This window comes from Gossypium raimondii, chromosome 11 (assembly GCF_025698545.1).
Source record: "Gossypium raimondii isolate GPD5lz chromosome 11, ASM2569854v1, whole genome shotgun sequence".
Taxonomy (NCBI): Eukaryota; Viridiplantae; Streptophyta; class Magnoliopsida; order Malvales; family Malvaceae; genus Gossypium; species Gossypium raimondii.
Genome location: NC_068575.1, coordinates 60,064,530 through 60,091,419, shown reverse-complemented (window position 1 = coordinate 60,091,419; position 26,890 = coordinate 60,064,530). Strand labels below are relative to the sequence as shown.

At 34.3% G+C, this 26,890-nt stretch overlaps 3 protein-coding genes across 3 annotated transcripts; 2 read left to right on the top strand and 1 right to left on the bottom strand.

Moving 5' to 3' along the window:
• Nucleotides 1–242: 242 nt before the first annotated feature.
• LOC105802130 (serine carboxypeptidase-like 45) lies at nt 243–3,220 on the top strand. The gene is made up of 10 exons (XM_012633594.2): nt 243–725; nt 811–912; nt 1,002–1,097; nt 1,414–1,506; nt 1,582–1,661; nt 1,918–2,199; nt 2,272–2,396; nt 2,491–2,583; nt 2,652–2,769; nt 2,864–3,220. The coding sequence occupies exons 1-10, from the start codon at nt 476–478 to the stop codon at nt 3,011–3,013; spliced, it is 1,389 nt and encodes a 462-aa protein (XP_012489048.1). The 5' UTR covers nt 243–475; the 3' UTR covers nt 3,014–3,220.
• Nucleotides 3,221–7,150: 3,930 nt separating this feature from the next.
• LOC105802131 (transcription factor ICE1) lies at nt 7,151–9,988 on the top strand. The gene is made up of 4 exons (XM_012633595.2): nt 7,151–8,508; nt 8,957–9,181; nt 9,294–9,464; nt 9,685–9,988. The coding sequence occupies exons 1-4, from the start codon at nt 7,336–7,338 to the stop codon at nt 9,766–9,768; spliced, it is 1,653 nt and encodes a 550-aa protein (XP_012489049.1). The 5' UTR covers nt 7,151–7,335; the 3' UTR covers nt 9,769–9,988.
• Nucleotides 9,989–11,653: 1,665 nt separating this feature from the next.
• On the bottom strand, nt 11,654–16,850 carry LOC105802132 (auxin response factor 2B). Its single transcript, XM_012633596.2, has 15 exons — nt 16,047–16,850; nt 15,798–15,919; nt 15,581–15,676; nt 15,431–15,487; nt 15,176–15,331; nt 15,001–15,085; nt 14,723–14,813; nt 14,461–14,625; nt 14,177–14,296; nt 13,972–14,047; nt 13,721–13,892; nt 12,700–13,637; nt 12,428–12,618; nt 12,158–12,340; nt 11,654–12,071 (listed from the first exon to the last, which is right to left on the bottom strand). Exons 1-14 carry the CDS (start codon nt 16,189–16,191, stop codon nt 12,166–12,168), a joined length of 2,589 nt encoding a protein of 862 aa, XP_012489050.1. The 5' UTR covers nt 16,192–16,850; the 3' UTR covers nt 11,654–12,071; nt 12,158–12,165.
• Nucleotides 16,851–26,890: the final 10,040 nt, after the last annotated feature.

Genomic DNA, 26,890 nt, shown 5'->3' with positions numbered 1-26,890 from the left:
AAACAGACAGGAAAAAGTCATCAACTAAAGCCACTTTCCATGGAACATGCTATATGTTTTTTTCCCTAGTCAAAAAGGATATGTATATATGTATACGAAGTGTTTATAGGTAGTCTTTGTTGGTTCAATTCTAGAAAAAAAAAAGTTTTTTTATTTTTCACAAAAAAACAAAAGCAACATAACTGTAAAATCTCAGAGCCAATTCAGATTTTCAGGTCCCAGATTCCATTCTTTTTTTCTCTTTCTAACCAGTATTATATGCTGACTAGGTTCCAATACAAAGCACTGTTTCCAGTCATTGTGGTCTCTCACACATCTCTTTCAACACCATTTTCATGCCTGCAAGCAAAAAGTTAGAACTGTAATGATAATAAAAAAACATACACCTATACTCTATAGCTTATTTATTTAGTACTCCACCCTTACCCTCTTGTCCTCCACCGACCTGCATTTTCACTCTTGATTCCCTGAAACTATGTGTTCTTCATCATGGAAAACCATGGCGGTCGCTTTGTTATTGATAGAGCTGTGGTTTACCATTGAATCTTCTTTAGCTCACCCTGATAAAATTGTTAAGCTTCCAGGGCAACCCCCTCGCTTGAGCTTTCAACAGTTTTCAGGGTACGTTACGGTGGATTACAAGAAGCATAAAGCCCTGTTTTACTACTTTGTTGAAGCTGAAACAGATCCTGCTTCTAAGCCTTTAGTCCTTTGGTTAAATGGAGGTCTGCATTTTATTTTTCTTTAATTTCCCATGGGAACTGGAAAATTTTGGGTTTTTCATGGTTTTTATCACTTGGGTTCCAACAGGGCCTGGCTGTTCTTCACTTGGAGTTGGGGCATTCTCTGAAAATGGGCCATTCAGACCAAATGGAGAGTTTCTAGTTAAAAATGATTACAGCTGGAACAGAGGTATTTTAGACAGTTTTAATCTTTTAATCTCTCGTTTATGTATTATCGATTCCTAATGATGATTAATCAACTTCATCTGGTGTTTGCAGAAGCTAATATGTTATATTTAGAGACACCAATTGGAGTAGGGTTTTCTTATTCCACAAACACCTCTTCTTATGAAGCAGTGGATGATGAGATCACTGGTATTTTTATTTCCACCCATAAAGTTACATTATTTAATTCAGTTACTAGCCTTCAAGTTACATCTTTGTTCTTCCTTTAGATATATAACAGTCCGTTTGCTGTGCTTTTTAACAAAAGTTTATAGATAAAACAGTGTTTTTCTTTTTCTTTTTCATTTTCTACTTTTTGGTAGTATATAACCTTTTGGGTACTTTTCATGGAAGTTCTTAAGCTTTTCTTTGTTTGGTATTTAATTTTTTTTCTTTCTGGGTTTTTACATTAAAGATTGTTCTTTTCTTCTAAAGTTCCTGTTTTTCTTTTTTTTAACTTTTCAAGCCAGGGACAATCTTGTGTTCTTGCAAAACTGGTATAATAAATTTCCAAATTACAGGCACAGGGATTTATATATTACAGGAGAAAGCTATGCAGGTACTTATATATTTTATATGTATTCCAAATCCCTGTAAATTTGACGCAAATTAATGACTGAATCTCTATGAACAGGCCATTATATTCCTCAACTTGCAAAACTTATGGTTGAATTCAACAAGAAGCAAAATCTGTTCAATTTAAAAGGAATTGCTGTGAGTATATTACTCTGTTAACTTCAAATTTGCATGATAAAGAAATGTTAATCGCAATTACCAGGATTCGGACATCTTCCATGCATATTTTGCATTCCAAGATTTGGTGTCACCCCTTGTCTGCAGGTCCTTTCGTCCCCATGAGTATCGTGTGGGTGACAATCAAATCACCGATACCTGCATGATGTAAGGGAAGAGATCCGAAGTGCGGTCATTACATCACTCTACTTGAAGTAATGTATTTCGTTCTTTGCAGCTTGGTAATCCAGTTCTGGAATTTGCAACTGATTTCAATTCAAGGGCAGAATATTTCTGGTCCCATGGATTGATATCGGACTCGACCTACAATATGTTCACTTCCGTCTGCAACTATTCTCGATATGTCAGCGAGTACTATAGAGACTCGGTTTCACCGTCTTGTTCGAAAGTGATGAGTCAAGTAAGCAGAGAAACCAGTAAATTTGTGGACAAATATGATGTTACACTTGATGTCTGCATATCATCAGTGCTCTCACAATCAATGGCTATAAATCCTCAGGTAAACTCTTCCCTTCAAAACCATGCATGGCCTCAACTTATTTGAACTGAGATATTTTGTTTTACCATACAGCAAGTATCTGAAAGGGTAGACGTATGTGTCGAAGACAAGATCGTGAATTATCTAAACCGAAAGGATGTCCAAAAAGCTCTTCATGCTCGGCTTGTTGGAGTCCGCCTATGGACCGTGTGCAGCAAGTAATAATCCTTGACCAAGCTAAAATTACATTGTAATAATCCTGGATCTTTTCTGGTTATGATCTTAAGCTTCTTCTATCATTTTTGTTGACAGCATACTGGATTATCAGCTGCTGAACCTCGAGATGCCTACAATCTCCATTGTTGGTTCACTAATCAAATCCGGGATACCAGTCTTGGTTTACAGGTAAAAAAATCACAATGCTATATAGCCATAAAAACATTCGGGGCTCATACAATTGATGAATCTTACAGCGGAGATCAAGATTCTGTTATACCATTGACGGGAAGCCGCTCCCTGGTAAGCCGACTGGCAAAGGAGTTAGAACTTGAAACAACTGTGCCTTACAGAGTTTGGTTTGAAGGGAAACAGGTATTTTTTCGTCTACGTTGCTTTGACTTTTCGTTTTCCTTGAAGTGTTTGTATTCAAAAACCGTGTCCGATCCATGGTAGTGATTTTTTTCAGGTTGGTGGATGGACTCAAGTTTATGGTAATATCCTGTCATTTGCTACAATCAGAGGTGCTTCTCATGAAGCTCCTTTCTCACAGCCTGAAAGATCACTCATGTTATTTAAATCATTCCTTGAAGGGAAGCCTCTACCAGAAGTTTTTTGAATCAATAAGTTCATGTTCCATTATAATTTGTTTGAGAAAAAACACAAAATCTGTTTGTCTCAAATTTGCATAAACCTGAAAAAATGAAAGTTGAGTGCAAATTTTCCTTTTTAAATCTGGTTTTTGTTGACATGTGAAAAAAAAAATTGTAAATAGATGTTGGAAGAAATCATGGAATGCCAATATGCTCTCTGCAGTTTTCAGCTACTTGGATCTTACAAACATTTGCTTGAATTGACATGAATACCAGGGACCATGTGAAGGTGGCCTCTGGGAACTAATTATTTTAGATCCTGACAGCCATCATCGTTGCAGAAAAGCATGAGATAAAATGAACCCACATCCCATTTTGCAGTCAAATTATGAGTACTATTTAGCTTGTTGGAGAAGAGAATTGATGTGTTTAAACCTTGTTAGTTACCGAAGAATAAGCCATTGAGTGAAGCTCTTTTTTTTTTTCTGGGACATACAGTTTAGCCATTATCAGTGAAATAATCTAGAAAAAGCGTAACCTACAGTGAATTGTTGAGTTCATAATTGCAGAGAATGGTTCCCAAGTGATGAACTTTGAGGGGTCAGAGACAACACGGACTGTAGTTTTGGCTCCCAAGCTTCCATTATTCGTTTGCCCAGCCTAGTAAAAGATGAAATGACACACAAAAACCCAATTTCATCAAGCAAAATTAAAACTTTTAAAACCTTCTCCAGTAGTTGCACATCATTAAATATTGAACTCAATCATTCTGGCAACTTGTATGCAAAATTCTTGAAGGCCAAAGATTTGGGTAAAAGTAAAGGCAGATTGAAGGGCAAATTGGTTTTTGCAATATATCCACAACCCAAAGGTTCACGGGCTTGGTCAAGAAATATTAAACACACACTCCTTCATTCACTAACCAAACCCAATGCCAGCCACCCTCGCTGCAACTCGTTTATTTTAATTCTTCATGTTGGTTTTTAATTTTATGTTTGGGTTTCTAGTTATCTTTTCGAACAAATATGGTCTTCAAAATTCGCACCCAACACTTATTGGTAATTTATTTAAATTTTATGTAAATATTTGATAGATGATATATTTTTCGGCCACGATATATTATATGAATGTTTTAGATATATATTAATTATAAATGTATTTCTATAATATATATATCAAAATTTATAAAAATTAGCATTAACTCTCCTCTTTGTTGGGGATTTTCAAAATTTTAATATTCTTTTTATTTAAATAATAATTTAAATCAATTTTAAACTAAATTTTATTTAATGTGAGAGTAGGTATATATGTTTTAAATTGACCTGTGTATGGATCAATGCTTTTACATAAATAATTTTAAAATATACAAATATTGTGCAAGTGAATGAAGTAAGAAGATATGGAGTTCAACTATTTAAATACATCATTTAAAATTAGGGATAAATATTAAAATTATATATGATTTTAAGTTAATGTGTAAGGTCATTCAAGAAATTTTAATTTTCTATAATTATATATATAAAATTTTGATTCGGTTCTATTTTTACAAATTACTAATAATACTATCGAATTAACATTATTTTACGTTGATATATTGCATACACAAACAGTTCTATTAATCTAACATGAAAAAATGTATGTGTTCATTTCTTTACACGTGTACTATAAGATCAAAATCAAAGTTTCATGTATACATATGAATCACAGTTCAAATATCATTTGTCAATGTGTATGTATAAATTTGATATTTATCCCTTAAAATAAAAAATTCTGAAAAATAAAAATAAATATTTATATAATTTTATTTTTAAAAACCTTTAATTGGATTTGTATCTTAAATTGATCCCCAAGTGAATATACAATCCAATTATTTTAAAACATCATTTAATTTCTTTAAATAAAATATTTTTTCAATTAATATCACACAAAAGTTAAATATATATAGGATTAATATATAGTATATTAGAGTTTTAGACTTCACAAGTAATGTTAGAGGTTAGCAAAAAATATTTTTAAAAAATAAATATTTTTAAAAAGAGATACATGACAACGATAAAATGATAAAAACAAAATAAAGAACACATGTCAAATTACATTAAGCTACGCACGTCGACATGCCTAGCTACAATATTTCATGTATATGATTTTTATAGTTGTTGATAAGTTTAAAATGTTTCAAATTTTGTATAGAGTTGACTCACCTTGACTCGATCTAATTTTCGCTTATAACTACTCATTGTTTTGTTCTAAATTTTATAGTATTCTGATTGTGGTACATAACAATATGAGAATTGACCTAAAAGACACCCACAAGTGACCTTTCACTTTATATTATCTACAATGTCATTTAATGGCTGATTATCCACGTATCTCTTATCACGCATAAGAAATGACCATCTAATCACCCGTTGAGAGCACCCCATTAAGCCATTTGTTATTAATGAATATGCTTTTCTTGAAGAAGGGAGCACTCTGGAATCACTGTGCCTCCCATTAAACTACAAATTGAAGTTTTTGAGAATTTCAAAATGGAAGCACTTCTCCATACTTTCCCTTCATCATGAATGAATTTTCTCTTTATAAGGGTGAACCGTTTCAAATTGGCACCCGCTAATTTTTTTATAAATAGCTACTCGTGAGAATAACTTACGGATGGTCTCAATGCATGATCACTTTATAACCTACCTCTTGACTGGGGGACTTTTGTTATATCCCTACATCCAATTGGATCCGATTGGGCCCTTCATTAGGCCACATAGGGCCCACTTAATTGCATAGTTGGGTAGGAACCACATTTATCTATAATTACTCAAAGGTATCAACATTGTAGGATGACTACTCTCCACTCACAAAGCCTTAATACAATAAGCATTTATCCTGAGTCTCTCTAAATGAGCTGGTCTTTTTTGTCATCGCCCCTCTCTTCCTCCATCTTTGTTGATACCTTATATCAACAAAATTTCAAATTTAATTTAGTTTTTTTTATAAAATTAAACCAAATATATTTATAAAAAAATCAATAATTTGTAATAACATATAATATTTATAAAATCATAATACATGTTATAAAATCTATACAATTTAAAAATATAAAATATTACAAAATGTAAAAAAATTTATTTTAGTAAAGATATTAGGAAGCCAACCTTGAAAATTATATTAAAAACAAACTCATCACAGCTAAAATCTATTTTATCTTTGAAGGTGACATTATTGAGGGGGACAATTACGAACTTCGAACATGAATAATATAAAAAAATTATTTCTTTTTAAAACCCCTGGGATGAAAACCAATGGATTTCAGATATTTTTGTGGTCATCCTTAATAATAGACCCAAAATACACAAAACAACAAGGGTAGGCTACTCTTTGGTTCGTATCTCTTGCATGATACAGCCTTTATTACATTTAAAATTGGTCCATTGTGTGATATTTGGTTATAGATTCAGTAGGCCCTCCACAGTAAATATTTATTTTTATGTTTTTATCTTTAAATTTGAGAAAAAAAGATTACCTGAAAAAGACTAGAGAAGTGAGAAGGGACAGAGGTGGGTGTATATGAAGGTGAAATCATCAAGAAATGAAGGGAATCACGAGATGCTTGGGAGCCCTTCCATGCAAATTATTTCTGACATTGACATAATTATTATATTTCTGTACATATTTCCAATTTTTAAAATTACAATCTTCACATAAATCCCATTTCCGAACAAGTTTTATATTCTCATTTCAGGATTAAAATGAAAATTATTTTTCAATTAAATATAAGTGATAGAATCGAAAAAGAGGGTACACTCAAAGTTGCAAAACGGTCGTTAAGGTTTCTAGCGTCTTCATCGACAAAGCCAAAGAAGGAAGGTCGCTTTTTCGGTTAATAAAGCTTACATTTTTATTTTTAATAAAAAAAAAAGAAGTGTCCTTTTAGCATGTAAACGAATCACTAATAAATATTAAACAATTTATAAATCGACTATAATCAAAGTACAAAAAGAGTAAAAATTTCTGAACCCTTTTAAATATTTGGCAACAAAAAGTGGATTCATTTTGCTATTTGGAGAATGTAGATAACCTTATATATTTAATTATATTATTCATAATCTATTATTTTATTTATTTAATCCATTTTTTTGATGGTTCAATCTAAAAGCTTTTGCCCTTTTCCCTCTGCAGCTTTCTTCTCCACTCTCTCTTTCTCTCTCTTTCAAAGCTGTCCCTTTATTTAAGTCCGTAACCGCTCAACAAAACAAACTCAGCTTTGCTTCTCTCACTTTCCCAAGAAAGACAATTTTAGGAAAAAAAAAAAGTTTTTTTTTTCGTTTATGCAGAAGCGAGAGTTGTCCAGAAAAGCATGCTTTCAAGGGTGAATAGCGGTTTGGTTTGGATGGAAGGTACTAAAGAAGATGAACACTCATCTTCATGGAACAGAACCAACGGTAATAACAACAACAACAACAACAACAGTGTTATAATGGAGAACAAAGAAATGATGGGTTCTTCTTTATCTTCATTCAAATCCATGTTAGATGATGAATGGTACGTTCCAAACAATGGTATTTCGAGCCATCATGATATTAGAGAACTTTCGTTTTCTCCAAATCTTGGTGACCATCAAGATAATCTCTTGCTGCATCATCAGCAGCAGCAGCGACCAGTGGATTCTTCTTCTTCATGTTCACCATCTTCCTCTGTTTTTAACAATATTGACCCATCTCAGGTACAGTTCTTTTTGCAGCCAAAACCAAGCTTATCTTCGTTCCTTAATGTTGTTTCTAATAACCCTTTAGACCATGGGTTTGATTTGGGTGAAATTGGGTTCCTTGACAACCAAGCAACAACAAATGCTACTACTTTATTAAACCGGGAATATACTAGGGTTTTGGGTGGTTTCACCGATTTAAGCCCTGGTAATCAGTTAGACACTGCTAATTCCTGCCCCGAGACTCAATTCTCGGGTTCTCGAGTGGTTCAGCTGACGGAAAACGGTGGTGGGTTCGCCGGTTTTCAAGGGTTTAATGAGAATCCAGGGAATCCTCTGTTTCTAAATAGGTCTAAGCTGCTAAGACCATTGGATAGCTTCCCTTCAGTGGGAGCACAGCCAACTCTGTTCCAAAAAAGAGCTGCTTTGAGGAAGAATTTAGCTGATAATGGAGGGAATTTCGGGGTTTTAAGTGGAGGAAACATTAATGCTCCCAGTGGAACTGTGGGGGATAAAGGGAAGAAAGAAATGAACAAAGAGAATGAAAAGAAAAAAAATTACAACAGAGATGAACTAGAAGATGTAAGCATTGATGGGTCAGCTTTGAATTATGATTCAGATGAGTTCACTGAGAATAACAAAGTTGAGGAAGCTCTTAAAAATGGTGGGAACACCTCAAATGCAAACAGTACAGTTACTGGAGGAGATCAAAAGGGTAAAAGGAAAGGTCTTCCTGCTAAAAATTTAATGGCCGAGAGGCGCCGTCGAAAGAAACTCAATGATAGGCTTTACATGTTGCGGTCAGTTGTTCCAAAGATTAGCAAAGTAAGAATGTCCCTTCACTTTCCTTTTCGTTTGTATCTCGTGAATGCAGAGTATGAATTATTGTGTCTATGTGTGTGTGTGTTAAGCTTTATTGTTTTGCTTTCATGGTGTTACATTTTTTGCATTTTATGTGAATGAATGGTATCAAATGCTTAAGAGAAAGTTGCATTAATGTCTCTCACATGGAGTCTGGTAAAGAGTGTTTTAAATGTCAACTTAGTTCTTTGGACCCCATTTCAGTAAGTGAAGGCTGTTATATTCTCCTTGCTTTTTACATTCCGTTGCATTCGAATCATTCATGGCGTTTAGTAGTTTTCATCAATTATTTGATTGTTTAAATTCGTGATACTGATGACGATATATGGCCATAGAAAGGGATAATTGGTAATACTAAGTTTCTGCAGTTAACTGATGGTCGTACGATTTACTTTATCCTTTGTACTAATAGATGGATAGAGCATCTATTCTTGGGGATGCCATTGAGTACCTGAAGGAACTACTGCAAAGGATCAATGATCTCCATAACGAATTGGAGTCGAACCCTGGTAGCTCTTCGCTCACACCTACAACCAGTTTCCATCCTTTGACTCCCACTCCGGCTACCTTGCCTTGTCGTATCAAGGATGAACTTTGCCCTAGTTCGTTACCGAGTCCCAATGGGCAGCCAGCAAGGGTAAAAACTCATCTCTTTAGATTGAAAAGTTGCATTCAGCTTTCTCTCTGTTGTATATGTTTGGTTCATTCTTGTTTCTAGCATACTTGAGCTCAGTTCGATGTATATATAGGTTGAAGTAAGGCTGAGAGAAGGAAAAGCTGTAAACATCCACATGTTTTGTGGGCGCAGACCAGGCCTTTTGCTCTCAACAATGAGGGCTTTGGACAGCCTTGGGCTTGATATTCAACAAGCAGTCATTAGCTGTTTTAATGGCTTTGCCATGGATATCTTTCGAGCTGAGGTACAATCTCTGACCATCATAAACTTTCTCATTTCCTTTTTAAACAAGCTAAGGTCAAGCAACAAAGGAAAAGCCTGAACCGTGTACTGCTTAATCAATGTTACTCCTCTGACTCTTCATTTTCTTAAAATACCTGTATCCGACATCCACTGTCATATGTTGAAAAACTTGAACTACCCTTATCCGACACATTATCATTTGATGTGTTCATATTTTTCAGCAATGCAAGGAAGGGCAGGACATCCATCCTGAGCAGATCAAAGCTGTACTATTGGATTCAGCTGGTTTCAACAATATGATTTAGGGTTCTTCAGCAAATTCTATCAAACAAGCAAATTGCACTTTTGTTTCAAGTGTTTCAAGTGTTTACAAGTCGATTGTGCCAAACAAATCAAAAGACAATAGTAGTGAGAGAACAACATGAGAGCTTTTAAATTAATTTGAACTGGTGGGAAACTCGCCATTAACTGAACTTTTGGAAGATACTCATCTTTTTTCAGCATTTTAGAATTCTATTGTCTGAATTTCTGGGTTTTATTAGGATAAGCTTCTCATGACTGCTGCGCTTAGTCCCCCCCCCCCAACCCCATAATGACCAGGGCAAGGTGGTCTGTGTTGCATGATAAGTAAACACCTATATTTGCAAATTATTCAAGTTTGATTCAGATAAAGCTCTAACTCCGATTTAATTTGAGCACCGTATTCGAGGCTCGAATTAGTTTCATCTCAACTTGGGGTTTTCACTCAGGTCGTTAAATTTCAGGTGCTTGGTCCCTTTTCAAGTTTTTCTTCGGGTGTAAAAAACTCAGTGCTATGAAAGGACTTGGATTGGAGGGGGCTAGCAGAGATCCCTCAACTTTTAGGGGCCTCTAGTTACATAGTTCGTTTTGGGTTTTTTATTGCTGGATCCATTGTTCTGTTTTAGGCTTGGTTCTTTGAATCCAAAAATAATCTCAAGGTTTCCAATGGGTTTTCAGGTCTCTCTTGCATATAGGAGTATCGATACTCCCGCTATGGCTGCCTGTTGTCCCTCTAATGGACACCTTATTTCTTCCTTGTGCTATAAGGTTTCGTTTTCCAGCATGGTTAGCCTCCAGCGCTAGCGTTTATGCCATGGGATTTCTGCTAGCTTTTGCTGAACAGTTCTAATAAATTAAAATTGATAATATTTCCAATGGAAAATTAAGAAGATAGAATATTATTTATCAGACAATGCATGTGAGAGATCATTAAAGATTGCACTAACCTTTAAAAGACCCTAGGCAAGATGTACTCTCTTTTTTTAAGTACCAAAGTTATGAACATGGTTTTGTACCAGTAATGATAGTGTAAGATTTGGTCGGTTGGTATAAGCCTGTTTTTGTTTAAGCAATGGTAATTTGTATAAATGAGAAAAATCCCTTAACAAACCCAACTTTCTCGTTAGTAACATCAGCACTTCAGCAGGCATGAACTGACTTTTGGTGGAAAAGACTTCATCCTAGCAAATCTGTACTCCTTTTGCCTCACCAAAAACATGCGTATAGGAACAGTAAGGTTGTCAGGATCGTATCTGGCCTTTTTACTTTTATTTTGACACTGATACAGCATATTCTGATAAAATCTAATTTTTTTTAAAAAAATCATATTTTATATATCAATTTTTTTAGCCTGACATATAAAAACAAATATTTTATGTAAAAATAAAAATATTAATTATATCAATGTCCCCAAAAATATATTAATTATATCCATAATATATAAAAATATAAAAATAGCCCACTGAGGTGAAGATGGTATTATTATTTTATGTCCCAGGGGGTCTGACATGATGTGATTTGATCAGACCTGGAACCGCACTGCGCTGCCCTTTACACTTGATCCACTCAGTTTCGTAGAAGTGATGAGATAAATATTATTATGTCAAAGTCATACCATGGAAAATTTAATTTTGACAGGATTCCACATTATTTTCGCAGTAGAAAGAAGCCATATGTGATTATTCAAAACCCAACCCCACAAGTCCACCGGCCACCACTGGTCACCGAGATAGGAATTCCACCGTTAACGTCGTAGTCAAAAATGGATTGCCTTCACTTACAAAATACAATGGACCTGGCTATAAAAGCAGATAAGAGAGTAGCATTACTTGGCAACCACATTACAATATTTTCGATGACTATCCCTCCCCTGCGGAAAATGCACCAATATTTTTTGACTTAAAAAAAAGTATTACTTTTAATTGAAAACACATTAGGTGGCTGTATTAACCCTACTTACATTCACAGCTTGAAGAAAAAGGGGGTTGAAACATCTTATATGTACATAGGAAGGGGGGGGGGGTTGCAAAAGCAAGGCCGGTGGAGCCATGCATGAAATTCAGATTCGGGTATACATATTTATATGTATATATAAAAATAAAAATGAAAAACACCATACGCTATTGATGCCACAACATCATCCAAAATCGGATCAGACCATTCGTGCTTATCTTATATCTGGATTCTGATTGGTGAGGCAAACTTGATGCTAATAGCATCGCAAACCAGTTTTTAACTTGAGTAGTTCATGTTCTTACCAACAGGACAGAAATTTTATTATGCCACTCCTCATGTCTCCATCAAAAACCTGAAACAACCAAAAAATGCACAGGTTTTACTCATTATGTAATATAATACCCTTTGAAATGATAAAACAATATATGGTATACGCACCTAGAGAGTTACCCTGAACAATTCTTTGCACTAGATGCTGATGGACAGTTCACTTCTTTTGCAACTGTACCTTCTGTGGGAATTGCAATGTCCTCAAACTTTGAACCCAACGACCCTGGCTTCATCTTCTGGACCTCTTCCCTAGTGTAGATACCAATCTTGCGGACCATGGCACAAAATTCCCTAAATCACAAGCAAGTATTGAAAAAAGGTATAAATCATCAAAAGTATAACGAGTTAAAATGAAATCGAAAGATGCAGAAATCTTACTGCCAAGGATCATCTCCAACAAGCATCATATCACCCTCATCATCAGTATAAACAACAAGCCAGTTCTTTTGAGGGGCCATTAATTCACCTCCAAACTCAAATAATTGATCCAATTCAGCGATCAACTCATCATAGTTGTTGAACTTAGTAAGGTCCACAGACCTTCCAAGAGCAGTCCCCTGCATGAGAACCTGAAAATAAAAAGAAATTTGAGCATGTCCTTCGCAGATTTCATAACGGCAAGCTTAACTATCAAAGACAAGAGAAAGAACCTTAGTACAACTCCTAGTTGAAGCAGTAGACAGTTTGCTTTGAAACTCCCGTGCATGGGGCTGACCCAGCTTCACTATTTTCTCCTGCTCATTAAAAGCAGAAACATCCTCTGCCATCTGGGAGGCGTTTGAATTTTCAGACCTTTTATCAGATTCAAGTGCATGAAACTGGTGCAATGCAGCTTGCATATGTCCTACAGGCTTGGCGAAAGCACTAATATGAGAGACTGCAGGCTCTGATGCGCTAGAGGTACTTATGAGAGGAATACCAAAGAGCTTGCAGTTCCCTTCTCTAGATTTTCCATTCTTATGCTCTTGAGCCAATGATGTTTTCGGCATTAAATCTCTTGAATGGATTGAATTATCATAACAAGAAGTGGTTGGGGGAGGCATCAACCAATTACCACGTGAGCATTCAATCCTATGACCTTCAAGTATAGGGTAGTCACCAAAACCACTAAATCTACCATTTCCCCGCGCCTGATAAGGCACATCAGAACCTTGCAAAGGAGGGTCTGTACTACTGTCAGACAACTTGAGTGAGAGACCAGATGGCAAGAGGGACCAAGAGCCAAGCTTCCCTTCTTGACCTAGTAATTGTTTTTTCCCCGAATTACCAGCTACTGAAGTTTGATCAACAAAGGAAGGATAATATCCGCGCGATGTATCAGCATTCGACCCAAAACCTGAGAGCAAATCTGTGTAAGTTGGTTCATGCCTCCTAGAGGGCATCCAATTCTCTGGCCCAAATTTTCTTTCACCATGAGCTACATCAATCTTCTCATCATCTATTGAAGGTGGCCACATCACTGACCTATCAGCAGTGTCAGAATCATTACTCTCAGCAAATGTGCCTCTCAAGGTCGAGAATTCTTGACCTTGCAAGACCCTTGAAAATGAACTGGCCGGCAAAGGGTCTACAGTAACTTTGGAAGAACCTGAATGATGAACTTAGTTAATACATCTTTCCAGACAAGCTGTTCCGTGAAAACTGAAATACTATTTCAAACACATCACCTACCTTCCCTACTAAGTACAGAGGAATCAGGGGATGAAGATACAGCATTAGTTCGAGGCCTTTTTGGCCGGGGCATTGGAAGGGGATTAAGGGCAGGAGGAGACAAAGCATGTTCAATTTTCCAAGGAGAAACTCTCTCCGGACGAGGTATTGTAGACGTTTCATCCCATCGCACCTATAAGAGGAATTTGAACATTGTTAAAAAATTTGCATGGAAAAACCTATCAAAAGTTGATAAGATTAAATAATTCTACCTTCAGGCATCTCCATTTGGAACCCTGCCACCTTTTTGGATCAGCATCTTCGATGCCAACTATTGTTCCAGTAAACCTGAATGCAAAATATTGAAACACATTATCTCAACTTGTTCACATATCGAGTTGGAAACTTTACCCTTAGGAGAAATTTCATGAATGAGATAGTTTTCATGTAGCCAGAAAATGAGAACATGAATTGTACCTCTGTTCAGGAGCTTCTTCACCTTCAAATCGCATTTTGAACCTCATCCCTATTGAGTAATTGTTCTTTACCGACTCCATGTACTGATTAAATGGAACAATGAACTCAGCTGGACTTGTCCTGTAACAGAAAATTGAAAAGTTTAAATACAAGAAACAACAATCAATTCCTCTACCAAAACAGAAATGTCACAGTTGAAGTTGTATCACCCAGTAATCTATTTTGAGAAATTCAGAATATCACACACGAAAAATTTACACTGCATGTTAAAATGATCTACAAACCTGGGTTTGTAATACACAGTGAATATGGTTCTGGTAGTGTAGGCATGCCATGCTGTCGCTAGCACACCAAGATGCATGCTATGACTTGATATAACCGATGAAGGAACATTGCCCTGTTGTCTCAATGCTCGCCGTACACCAACGCGTAATTCTCCATTCTCGCCTCTACATAATACATGTCATTTAGGTGTATAAATCCTGAAGCTCAAGCAAATAATTCAATAGTAAAACCCAATTCATAGCACAAAACAAGCAGGCAAACCTTAAAAATATAAATGCATCCCCAGCAACAAGCTTCTTGGAGCTAACAAAAACACTCCAACCGCTTTGAAGCAAGTGTCTTCGTGGCTGACCTGGTAGTATCCAGTTTAATCAAATTGTAAATTAAACCGGTTTTACCTCACACGAGATAAATTGAAGAAAACTAAGTGACCAAAAATATGACCAGAACTAGTAATGACATTTTATAACGGAACTCAGTGGAACAGCTCCACTGTGCATTATCTATAAGCATAATAACCAATTGGCTTGAAGTATTACCCCTGAAGATATGCCGGAATCGCCACTCATTTCCATGCAAATCCTTAGAAACCAGCTCCTGTGTTGGAGGTTGCAGCGACATATCCTGTTAACGAACAAGCCCAGATGGATCAAAACCAAGTTAAAATACAAGAAAGAAAAAGGAACCAGACATCAATGGCCGACAGACACAAACCAGTGGTGGAAGACATTCATCGGCATGCCGCCTGAGCACTGAAAATCCACCATGGGTACTCGTATCTGAAGCAGTCAGGGTTTTGCAAAACGAATGCACTTGGAACCGAGGGGGTTCATGAATGGGAGGCTCCTTGTCCACCATGTTCTCATCTTGCTAGAAACATTAGATAAATCAAAGAACACAACATTAGAAACACAAATCCTACAACAAAGCAACAAAATACATAAAAAAAAAACAAGGACCAAAGCTTACATTATGTTCAGGAAGCAAAGTCACTTGAGCAAAAACCTCATCAGTATCCGGTTCAGCCTATAGAATCAACAAGAAAACGTTATTCTTCCCATTCGTAAAACAAAACTCGGGAAAAAATAGAAAATCGCTATAATAGAGGAGCAAGGTTACCTTTAGTTGTACGTTAATCACACGACAAAGGATCTTTGGTGGAAGGTCATACACCGGCATCTGCTGTTCTGATACCTGATGAGTAGACGCCTCAACCTGAAGCACCAGGGACTCAAAGTTAATAAAGCAAATTAAAAAACTCACCCGCAATGGACGTTAATTTCTCAATGTGACTTTGAGGAGGAAGAAAATGGGAGAGAGAAAGTAGAAACGAAACCTGTTCTATGTGACCTTGAGGAAAGTAGAACACGCGCTCTAATTCGCGAGGGACCGTCACCAGAGGTCCAGCACATGCATGCCATAGCTCCGTATACAGCGCCCTTTCGTGGTCTACGGTTTCTACATACAAAACGAAGCCAGAAAAACATTAAAACGACAGGAAAAAATAGATAACTCGAGATCAACAATAATGGAGAAAGGAAAACCACAAACGGAAGTGAGAAGAAAAAGGGGTTAAAGTTTATACCTCTGACGGCAGCTGTACGAGCGGAATGACCGTTCTGCCCTTCCATGGCGTTCCTAGTATCTCGTGGCTCAGTATAACCGGAAGAAAAACCATCTCCTCTTCCGTTGACACAATTTCCTTTTATCGATATCTCCGACGTAGTCATTTCTTCAAAAAAAAATCTTTTAGCTCAGATCTCACATCTGCTACACTCTCAAACTCCTCAAATCTATACTAAAAAAGCCCTAATCTAAAATCCCACTCAAATCTACCAGCGGTTCAAACATCAATAACCAAAGCTTCCCTTTTTCCACAGAAAATCAACTATCTCTCTGAGACTTCAAAGAAAACCTAACGAAATTAGAACACCAAACCTATACTTCTCACAGTTTTATCAACAATCTTCTCGATTCACGCATCCAGTCAATCAAAATCCACTTTTTTTAATCTATCTAAAGTCGTTTTCACTTCCCCTTCTGCAAACAAACACACCACAACCTCTCTATCTTCTTCTTTTCCACCTTACATCAATTGCAGCAGAAGCAACAGATGAAAATTCAGAGCTCGTAAACACCAAATAAAAAAAAACGTTTTCCCCCTTATCTCTATCTTTCTCTCTGTTTGTTGTTTTTTTTTTACTCGTGTCTGTCTGTCTGTGTCGGGATGAGGGGTCGAGAAGACTTAACCAAGGGTGAGTCAAAACCGTGGAAGGAAAATGGGATTGATATAAACCAAGGTAAGATTTTAACCCACTGAAAAACCGTCAACCGGCATTAACCCGTCCGATTACCTGTTGTCGTACCGGATACATCCGGTGGACTTATCAGGGGAGGTAGGAATCGAGGGGACCAGATAGTACTAGGGGGAGGGGCAGGCAGATTTAAAATATAATAAAATTTTCTATTAAAAAGGGTTAATTAAATAAAGGCGGCTTTCCGTTGTGTTTCCGTCAATAGTTGGCAAGTAACGGCGTCTGTCTTGACGTTAGTGGGGGTGGGAAAAGGTTGGTCTGTTTTTACGGGAGGGGAAATAGGGCTTGTCGTGCTATTAACGGGCAGGTTTGGATGGATGTGAACTGAAAATAGGTTAAGAAAGATAATAGCAAAAAAAAAAAAAAAAGCTAAGGCTACTGTGGTTTCAGGTAGGGTTGAGTGTGCGTAGTTAACACCACCCGGTGTACCTTAGCAAAGTTTTGCATTCTTGCCTTTTTCACTCACTGTGCGTACCTTGTGAACGAGATTTTTGTACAAAATATCTCCCTCCTTCAAATATTAGTCACATGATATCTTATCACCTTTTTTTCATTTCTTATCTGTCATTTACTTCACCACCCTTTTTTTTTTTTAACTTTGGTCTAATTCTGTCCTAGTCTCTATGATTTTTGAATTATTCAAATGTATCCTTTCTATTTTTATTATCTTAAAAAGTAATCTCCATTTTTGGAAAATTAAGATCTAAGGAATATGTTATATTTCAGAGACAATTTTGAAATCTCTTAAGTTAAAAGTTTTTTCATATATAAATGTATCGTTCTCCCAATATTTTTTGGGGTAAACCATAAATATAGTCTTTTTTGTTTGCCTCATATTACATTTTTGTCATTTTTGTTTGAAATATTACGTTTTAGTCACTTACGTTATCGTTTTGTTACGAAGTGGTCACTCTACCATTAAACTCCATTACCTCCTTAACGATAGTCCTACATAGCGGTCCAAATGAGTTTAAATGCCAACTTGGGTGTCCAGTTGCTAGGATGAAAATAGATTTTTAAATAAATAAATTTAATTTGGACCGTCACGTATGACATCTAAGTAAGCACTTAAAACCCATTTGGACAGTCGCGCAGGACCGCCGTTAGAGAGGTAATGGAACTTCACGGTAGAGTAACCACTTCGTGACAAAACGATAACGCAAGTGATTAAAACGTAATATTTCGAACATAAGTGACTAAGATGTAATCTAAGGCAAATAAAAGTGACTATTTTTATAATTTACCCAATATTTTTTATACTTGAATTACATTCTAATAAAAAATCCATGTAATAAATGACCATTTATTGGCAGCACTGGAAACTTTTGTAATGATAATCTGGGCTATTAGGAATCAGGGGAATGATGTCCATGGAGCTTCCTTGTTAAAAAAACAAGAGCTTTTTTCCACAGCAACATGGTCGACATGACAAAGAAGACTGCAAATGCATCAATTTGTAGAATTAACAGGAAACCTCATTTGCCTTAATTAATTTTGGTGCTACCTTTGACTTGATCTCTTGATACTATTATCCTAGATGATGATGATATTTTTGTGTTGGGTGCAACTACTTTGACAAATCCCAGGGTCCACGATGCCTACTTAGCTGGGGGCTTCAACACCGCAATCGTCAATGTTATCAACAAACCATTCTCCTTGTCTGAATCTTATTGGATTGAAGACTATCCTCCCTTAATTCATCAAAGTTGCAATGAATGATGCTATTCATCTATATTATTATATTATGAGCAATATATATCTTTATTACATGATTATTATTTTTTTGAATAATTTTATTATAAGTTTTGATCAGATATTTTTGACACAATCCCTAAAAATAGGAGGATAGTGTGCTTTAACACACTAGAACCAGGGGCGAAGCCAGGAAAAAATTGTAGGGGGCGAAATTAAATTGTAGTTTTTACGATAGTAAAAATATAATTTCACTATTTTAATAGTCTACATCTTTATAGTTTTTAAAGGATCAAATCAAATTTTTATCAATTTAGAGGGGGCAATATGCGATTTTACCTTTACTAATTTAAATTTTTAAAAAGCTTAAAGGGCCTAAACAAAAAGCTTTCCATTTTAAGGGAGTCAGGGCTGCTAGCCCCTGACTTGAACTCACGTTCTACTACATTGACAACACTAAATTGACTTACACAATGGCGGAGACAAGGGGGGCAGGTAGGGGCTCTGGCCCCCTAAAATGAAAAGTTTTCCAGTTAAGCCATTTATAATTTATAAAATTTTAAATTTGTACTGGTAAAATTATACTTTGGCCCCTCAAAAATAATAAAATTCTGATTTAATCTTTTAAAAATTATAAATATATAGTCTATTAAAATAATGAAATTATATTTTTACTATCGTAAAATATACAATTTAATTTCGCCCTCAAAAGATTTTTCTCGACTCACCACTAGACTTACATGATTATTATTTTGACAGTTTTTTTCATATTTTATATAGTTTTTAAATAAAATATCTAAAATTATTTATCACTACAATAATAATTCTTAAGTAGATTTTTTTAAAAAATTAACTTTTAACATAAAATATATCCTTCCACCAAATTTGTAATTTTTAAACATATGATTTCCGCATATATAAATATATGATAAAAATTTGATTATTATATTATGAGTTCGTGTCATAGATCAACCGAAATCAACTATTAAAATAATTTTACTTTCCAAAACAAATTGTTTTATATCTCTCACACGAGAAACTATAACTTTCAAACTCATTATTTTCCCATATTAAAAATCATACTTATTTTTTATAAATATAATTTTAATATTCACGTGTCATAATTTAATTAATGGAGATTAGTTTCTTGATTTAAAAAAATTGCCATTTATTAACATTGTACCTTTGTCACGAGAAGTTCGAAATTTTATAATAGTTACTATTATTATTTGTCAAGATAATAGTAGCAGTTAATTAAGTAGACGGAACGAGAAATTGAACGGCAAGTCACGTGTTAGCGCAAAGTGTCAGCGTAATGGGACCCACGTGTATTGTCTAAACTCTAAAGCAACAAATGGTGGAATCTTTGTCCGACAAACTATTTACAAACAAAAAATGTTGTTCAATTACAGTAAATTTTTGCTGTGTTTATGAAAATAAATTTAAAACAAATTATTGGAAAAAATAAAATAAGAAAATATATTGATTAAATCGGTTCAAATATCCTTATGATTAGAATCAAATCACTATAAATAAGGAAATACTGAAAATTATCACGTGTGAATGCGTATAAAATTACTATTTAAAATATAAGTGTGCATTTAAAAGTAACATACAATAGTCGATTGAATATATTAGCTCAGTTAGTATTGGTATTATTGTCTGTGTAGGAGGACGTTGAGTTTTGTTTTTAAATGATCTCGTTGTAGGTTATGATCACATATAAATAGAAAGATAACACGCTTCAACGCACTCAAGCCCACGTCATCCTACATTGGCAACAATGCACATGCCAATCAAGTTAAGACTCAATCGGTAGGAGGACGTGAGTTTAAATGTGCTGAAATACGTTTATCCTCTTATTTCAAAACTTAGAAGGAGTTTTGTCTAGTTCTAGGCACATTCGTAAGGAAAAATACAATAAATACTAAAATGTAAGTCCTGAAACTAAATAATAGGAAATTTAAATAGGCAAGTACATCGTATTAAAAATATTAAATATGCTCAAATTGTTTATTATAGTAATATAAAATTGGATAGCCGTCAAAATTAAAAATTCAATATTAAAAATCTAATTATAGAAAATTAAATAATGAGTTGACTTGTTACACCAATTTGATCTATATACAAGACGTGGATGAGCTTAAAATTACTCAAGAATGATTCTTTATTTAATAGTAAAGAACTTGTTTACGAATCTATTAAATGCGTATCTCATATATATTAATCTTCTATCAATTAAATTATTACTCGATTAGCCCATAACATTAACCTATTCAAAAGTTTAAATAATAATATAGATATTCGATATCTGAATTTCATGTTGAATTTAAATTTGACACTTTGATCCAATGTTAATAAAAAAGAGTAATATTAAACCCAAACATTAAAAACATAAATTCAATATAAAATTGGGAGTAAAAATTCACACCCACTTGGATCTGAACACCTTTTCCGACGAAGTCAATAGCTCATGCTCCGAATTTTTTAACCCATGGTGTGGAATTACATAAATGACCCTTGCCCACTCAAATGGTTAAAAGAATGTGGACATCTCACCTCTGCAAGTGTAATTATGACTTGCCCCTCACCACCAAGCATTTATTTCAATAAATTTCTTGTGGACTATTTAACAAATAATAGGTATAATATATGTCAAGATTTTTAGAAATGTGATAAAACTAAAAATAGGTAAATAAAAAATAAAAAAATTGTGTCAGGTGGAGTGAAACATCAGCGTCGGTGAATTGGACCGGACGTGTATGTGGTAGCTGTATCTGTAGCAGAGCAGGGAGGCAGGCATGCAGACCCAAAACAGGACTTACCACTCTCAATACGTTATTCAAGTGAATCTCTCCCTTAAAACTAATGGTTCAATTCAATTTTTACGAGCAAAGTACGTATAATATAGAAGAATGAATCAACAAAAAATTAGTTGAATTCATTAAAAAATATTTTAAATAGCTGAAATTAGTGTAAATATTCTCAATTCGATTAATTAAATTGATACGATTAAATCAATCATTAATCTGATAATTACAATATTAAAGTATTTATATTATTCTTGTGTGTGTTGTGAATAATAATAATAATGCAAAAGAAGGGGAATGGCAATGGGTATCGAATCAGAGAAAGGGCCCACAACAATGTTTCCTATTAAGTTTACAGTAATCAGAGAGTGGGGCCCACATTACCACTGTCCCCCTTTGCTTAGTATCTTTGGACAATCCTTTAATCCCCTCTTCTCTTCCGCCTTGACCCCTAACTCATGGACCAAACACCTTTTCCCTCCCCTAATCTTATCATTATTACTTTTTAACCCGTATATTATATATTTAAACCAATTAAACTGATTCTTTAAAAAAAAAAAAATGGTGCTAGCTTGATGTAGGCGCCCTTTTGATGCTAACACACCCCAGTGTGTTTAAATTAAAAGGCAATTTTTTTTTCACTGAGACACACCTACCTCTGCATGTATCACTCAAATGAATACACGAGAACATCAATAAGTGACATCATTATTCTTTTACCCCCTTTAATTTATTTGTTTTAAATTTTATATAAATATAATATAATTATTGTTTAATATGCGCGTGATAATATAAAAAAATAATATGTTAATATCCCAATGATTTTCTTTACGGTTTGTAAAATAGGACTGATTGCCACGTCATCAGGTGTAGGGCCAACAGCGGTTACGGACTTGAAAACGGATTGGATTACGGTTTTTGGATTTTACATTTTTCTATTTTGGATGTGTTATAGCGGATCTGAAATGGGAATTGTATGCAGTTTAAAGTTTGTAAGAAGCTGACGGAGGAGCAATGTTCGCATGCCACGCGTTACGGATGTCAGTTTCAGGGGACACGTGGGTATCTCCATTAAATGCCAGAAATAGCTTTGGACGATTCCTTAAATAAGTTAAAGAATCGGTTGCGTCTTATCACGCTGGTTGCGTGACTTGTTGTTAAGTGGAGGATCGGATTGTTTCTTGTTACGAGATTACGTCATTAAAGCTGTTATTCACGTTATTTTTATTTTATATAAACCCTAATTTTGAACATAATTATAATTTACTGAATAAATTTTTTTTAAAAAAGAGAGGAAACATTGTATAGGGAGTGGGGGACAGAGAGACAGAGAGAAAAGAAGAGACTAATCTTTTGATTAAGAGTTAATTAAAGAGATAATCATGGAAGGGAGGGTGGCACATCAACATTGGGTTTAGGATAATACTTTAATAAAGAAAGAAATTAAAGGCATTTGGAGGGGGAGTTGGGCACCCCTTATCTGATAACACTTTAATTAAAGCTTTTGGAAATGGACACTTTTGTTAGGGAAAAGGGGACGGACGACTACTCTTTTGTCTTAACTGAACTTATTTTATTCCACCAATCAAAAACAATGCCTTATTAATTAATTAATTAGTCACCCACGAAATTTTAATATAAATCACTTTCCACAAATTCAGTTGTGCCTGCTGTCTTGTATTCTTCTTTATTTTTTACATGTCCTACATTCATCTTAAATTAAACTTTGTAATTATTTTTCTCAATTATATCGTTGTAAAAATTGGAACTGATGTCACTAAATGATGTGCGTCTCATAAATATCATCACATATTAAATTAATAAGAAAACGAGTACCCATTAAATCAATGCATGCAATGACATATCGTTGGTCAATATAAGCATATTCTTATTTTTGCATTCAAAAATGGATTACCAAAACTTCAACGTGTGGATTCTTTTTCTTTTGGGTTGGCAACTTGGTTGTAAGAAAAATGTTAAGTCGTTTTCAAAGAATGAGTCTAAACGACAAAGAGCCGTTCGCTAGGATTTCTCAACAACAACGTAAAACGACATGGACTTAGACATAAGAGATGCTCGGTATATTCTAAACCAAACTTGGTATGCAGGAGGAGATGCTCTTTGATTGGGATAAGTTGTGTCACATTTGATGTTGTTTTTTTCTTCTATTTATGGGTTAATGGGCAAATTCCGAACACAATTCTGAAATTTAAACATGTTAATTAAAAAACAGTTGCGGGCTGAGAAATTCATTTACCACAAACATTAGTTTTTAGTTCTTGTTGAATCGATCCCCTCTTGATTGACAATGGTCATCACAGCAAGTTGAACGTTTATGTAAATTTTTTTGAAATAAAAATTCTTAAAAATATGTTAATTAATATTTTCATTTAAATTCGTCTCCATTCAATTTAAATCTTTTGGAATAGAGTTGGACTATATGAAAAGAAGATTGAATTTTTAGGTTGAAGTTAGGCTTTTTGTAGTTTTGTAAAGAGAATATTTACTCCAATCGCTCTTTGATACTTAAGTTGATGAGAAAAAAAATATTTGAATAAAAAGAAGAGTAACGGATCTCAACTTATACCTCACTTCGAAGGATTGATTTGGAGTTAAAAAATGTTGAGAGATTGATTAGTGATTCAAGTAGGAGCAAGGTGCACATGCAACGGGATTATTGTCTACTTAATGGTTTGAATAACTAGTATATCAAAGCAACTCTTGATTGTCTAATAGGTGGAGTGGACTAATTGTGATGTAGGCATAATGCATCCCACATCGGAAAAGGAAAAGCAAAATCCTAGAGCTATATTGGCAGTGAGATACATTGACCCAACACATTACTGATTTCTATGCATCACCTTAGTAAAGTTATTGTTTAATATTTGGCTTGCAAATTAAAATTACTAAAGCATAAACCCAACATATTCTAAGATTCTTATTCTATTCTTCGAAATGCTCATACGAGAAGTACAAAAGCACTAATTAATTGAATAAATATCTCAAGGAAAAGAAGGTGTTCCCTCAAACATATCAAGTGTCTGTCTTTGCCAGCAAAGACAATAACGTGCCATTCATTATTCAAATATTCTTATTCCCCATAATTAATCTTCCACTGTTGCACAATTATCCAATTAAAATACTCGCTGCTTTTGATTCTTTTATTATTAGTTTCTTTGGGTAATCGCAGATTGCCTCCCTCAGTGAAGACAAAAGCAATCTCTTTCTCGGGAGCCTCTTTAATTTAACCTATTTCTAATGTATTTACAATTACCAAAATGATGCTCTCTTGACAGCATGGTGGGAGAAGCCTGGCGCTATAAAATAATCATATGCGGTATAATTATAAAATATCATCAAATACGGTAGATGTCTGCCACCTTTTTTTTTAACACTCACCCACTCATGTTAGAGTACTTTAATATACTTATAAATATAATCTAATTAAAAATTGGGTAAACTTATCATTTAATTTTTAAAAAAGTTATAAAATGGTCGTTAAATTATTTAAAATATTTTATTTAAATTATTGAACTATTTGAACTTTTTTTTTATTTAATAAAAAAATCCAACTGGCGAGCTTTGATGGATGATTTGACGACCTGTATAGTGGATCAATACCCATAGATGAGCAGAAGAATATGCCTTAGATCCAAGTTGATCTAAGAAATTTATTTGAATTTTGCTTCGTAAATGTGTGCATTCAAAGCTATTCCATGAAAAAAAAAACTTAATTGCATAAGAGAAGGAGAAGGAAATTTTTTGATCGGTGCAACGATGGGAACATATAAGATCACATATCAATGATTTTAATAGTCTTGTAACTTAAATGAAAATTTTTAAATAATTTAATGATCATTTTGTAACTTTTTAAAATTAAATGACTAAAAGATAAACTCACCAAAACTTAAATCCAAAGTGAATTCAAGAAAAACTTTAGGCATGATATAATACACACTTTGAAACTTAAAAATCTAAGATCTCGATATTAGGCAGAGGAAGAAATCATGATTGGGTGATATATAGTTGTACCATGCAACTTGTAATTGATTACAAATAGAGAGTGTACGTATGAATTTCTTGTGGTTGAAGTAATCTCTTTAGAGAAAAAGGGTGGTCGTCAAGGAGACAGAATTTCATGGAACCTTATCGATAATGGAAGCAGTCTTTGGAGAGATATTGTTGATCATATTCTGGACAATAGAAACTTAACTATTTAGGGAAATCTTGTTTGGAAATCAACAATAAACTTTCTTTTTTTCTTTTATAAATGAAGAAAAGAAGAAGCAAAATCCGTAAGAAAGACGAGGAGTCAGGCATGTACAGGGCTCAATCTCTTCTGCTAGGGTTGAATTGTTAATTCAATCTCTTACATAATGTGAAGTCCCCTTTCCTCAAATTTTCCATCACGTTCACGTACATGAACTCTATGATCCAAATAGTTTCACCCACAATCACAATGTCTTTCCCATAGACAAAACATACGTAGCTAGTTAGAGAGTCACGTCGTGATGAGAAAATCTATAAAATCATGGTGTCAATTTGAAACTTTATAATTTTTACAATTTGATTCATACCGATCCTTGGTTAGTAAGAGAGTTTTCGTAAATTCATACAAAGTTCGAAAATGATTATGTATTAATTAATACGCATGGTTTACTTGTATTTAAATATATAATGACATTGAATTAAATATTTTTTCTTGTATTTGCTCTGACAACGAATGTGACACTTTATAATTCAAACCTGACGATTGAGTCAAATGACGGGGTGTTATATTTATACATATTTCTCTCAATAACACCAATTTCCATCACCTTCAAAACACTTCTTAAACATTTTTTAAGATTAAAATATAAATTCATCATTATATTAACTTATAAATTATGAATTTTTAAGTTATCAAACTATATATGTATGTTTATTTTTCCTCACGAAATGATGGGAGTTGGCATAAAAAAAATTATGTTCTCCCTATTATCTTATTTTATTTTGAATGTTCAAAAAAAAAACCATTTGGGAATTATGAAGGGCTAAACAGGTAATGTATACCAATATTTTTTTAATTAAAGAAATAGGTCGATTTTGGAGAAAAAATGTGAAAGTGCGTTTAACTAAGCGCGTTTTCTACTGATATGTCAAGGTCCAGTTGGATGAGACTTTTATAAAGACTCAATAACTTTCACTATATAAAGACTTTTCTTTTTCTTTTTTTCTTTTTTTTTCCCTTTTTGAGATATTAACAATTGTGTTTGCTACAAGTCGTCTCGATTTTCCTTTTTTTTTTTATTATTTTACGATGGGCTTTTACTTTCTACGACGCATGGCGTGTAGTCCTCTCCCTTTATTAAATGGGGACCAATCACTGCTCAAAATATCCTTATTATTAAATTTATTCATCAAAAATATGAAGTCCAATCATTTTTGGTCCGAAATTTTGTGTGTAATAAAATATATTCAATCTCTTGGACTTTTAAGTATGGTATGTGGCTTTTTAAAAGAAAACCATTTAAAATGATATTCTCGAATTCTAATATAATTTCCAAATAATTTTAAATTTCATCCTCAATAGAATATGAAATATTATTAACTATCAATAGAACTTATTAGTC

Excerpts from the sequence above, each read along its gene's own strand:
- LOC105802130 (XM_012633594.2), top strand. The coding sequence starts at position 476 with ATGTGTTCTTCATCATGGAAAACCATGGCGGTCGCTTTGTTATTGATA. Across the intron at positions 1,098-1,413 it reads AGTGGATGATGAGATCACTG|CCAGGGACAATCTTGTGTTC; the intron begins GTATTTTTATTT and ends TAACTTTTCAAG. Across the intron at positions 2,584-2,651 it reads ATACCAGTCTTGGTTTACAG|CGGAGATCAAGATTCTGTTA; the intron begins GTAAAAAAATCA and ends TGAATCTTACAG.
- LOC105802131 (XM_012633595.2), top strand. The coding sequence starts at position 7,336 with ATGCTTTCAAGGGTGAATAGCGGTTTGGTTTGGATGGAAGGTACTAAA. Across the intron at positions 8,509-8,956 it reads TTGTTCCAAAGATTAGCAAA|ATGGATAGAGCATCTATTCT; the intron begins GTAAGAATGTCC and ends TTGTACTAATAG. Across the intron at positions 9,465-9,684 it reads TGGATATCTTTCGAGCTGAG|CAATGCAAGGAAGGGCAGGA; the intron begins GTACAATCTCTG and ends CATATTTTTCAG.
- LOC105802132 (XM_012633596.2), bottom strand. The coding sequence starts at position 16,191 with ATGACTACGTCGGAGATATCGATAAAAGGAAATTGTGTCAACGGAAGA. Across the intron at positions 15,488-15,580 it reads TGATTAACGTACAACTAAAG|GCTGAACCGGATACTGATGA; the intron begins GTAACCTTGCTC and ends TTGATTCTATAG. Across the intron at positions 15,086-15,175 it reads ATGAATGTCTTCCACCACTG|GATATGTCGCTGCAACCTCC; the intron begins GTTTGTGTCTGT and ends GTTCGTTAACAG.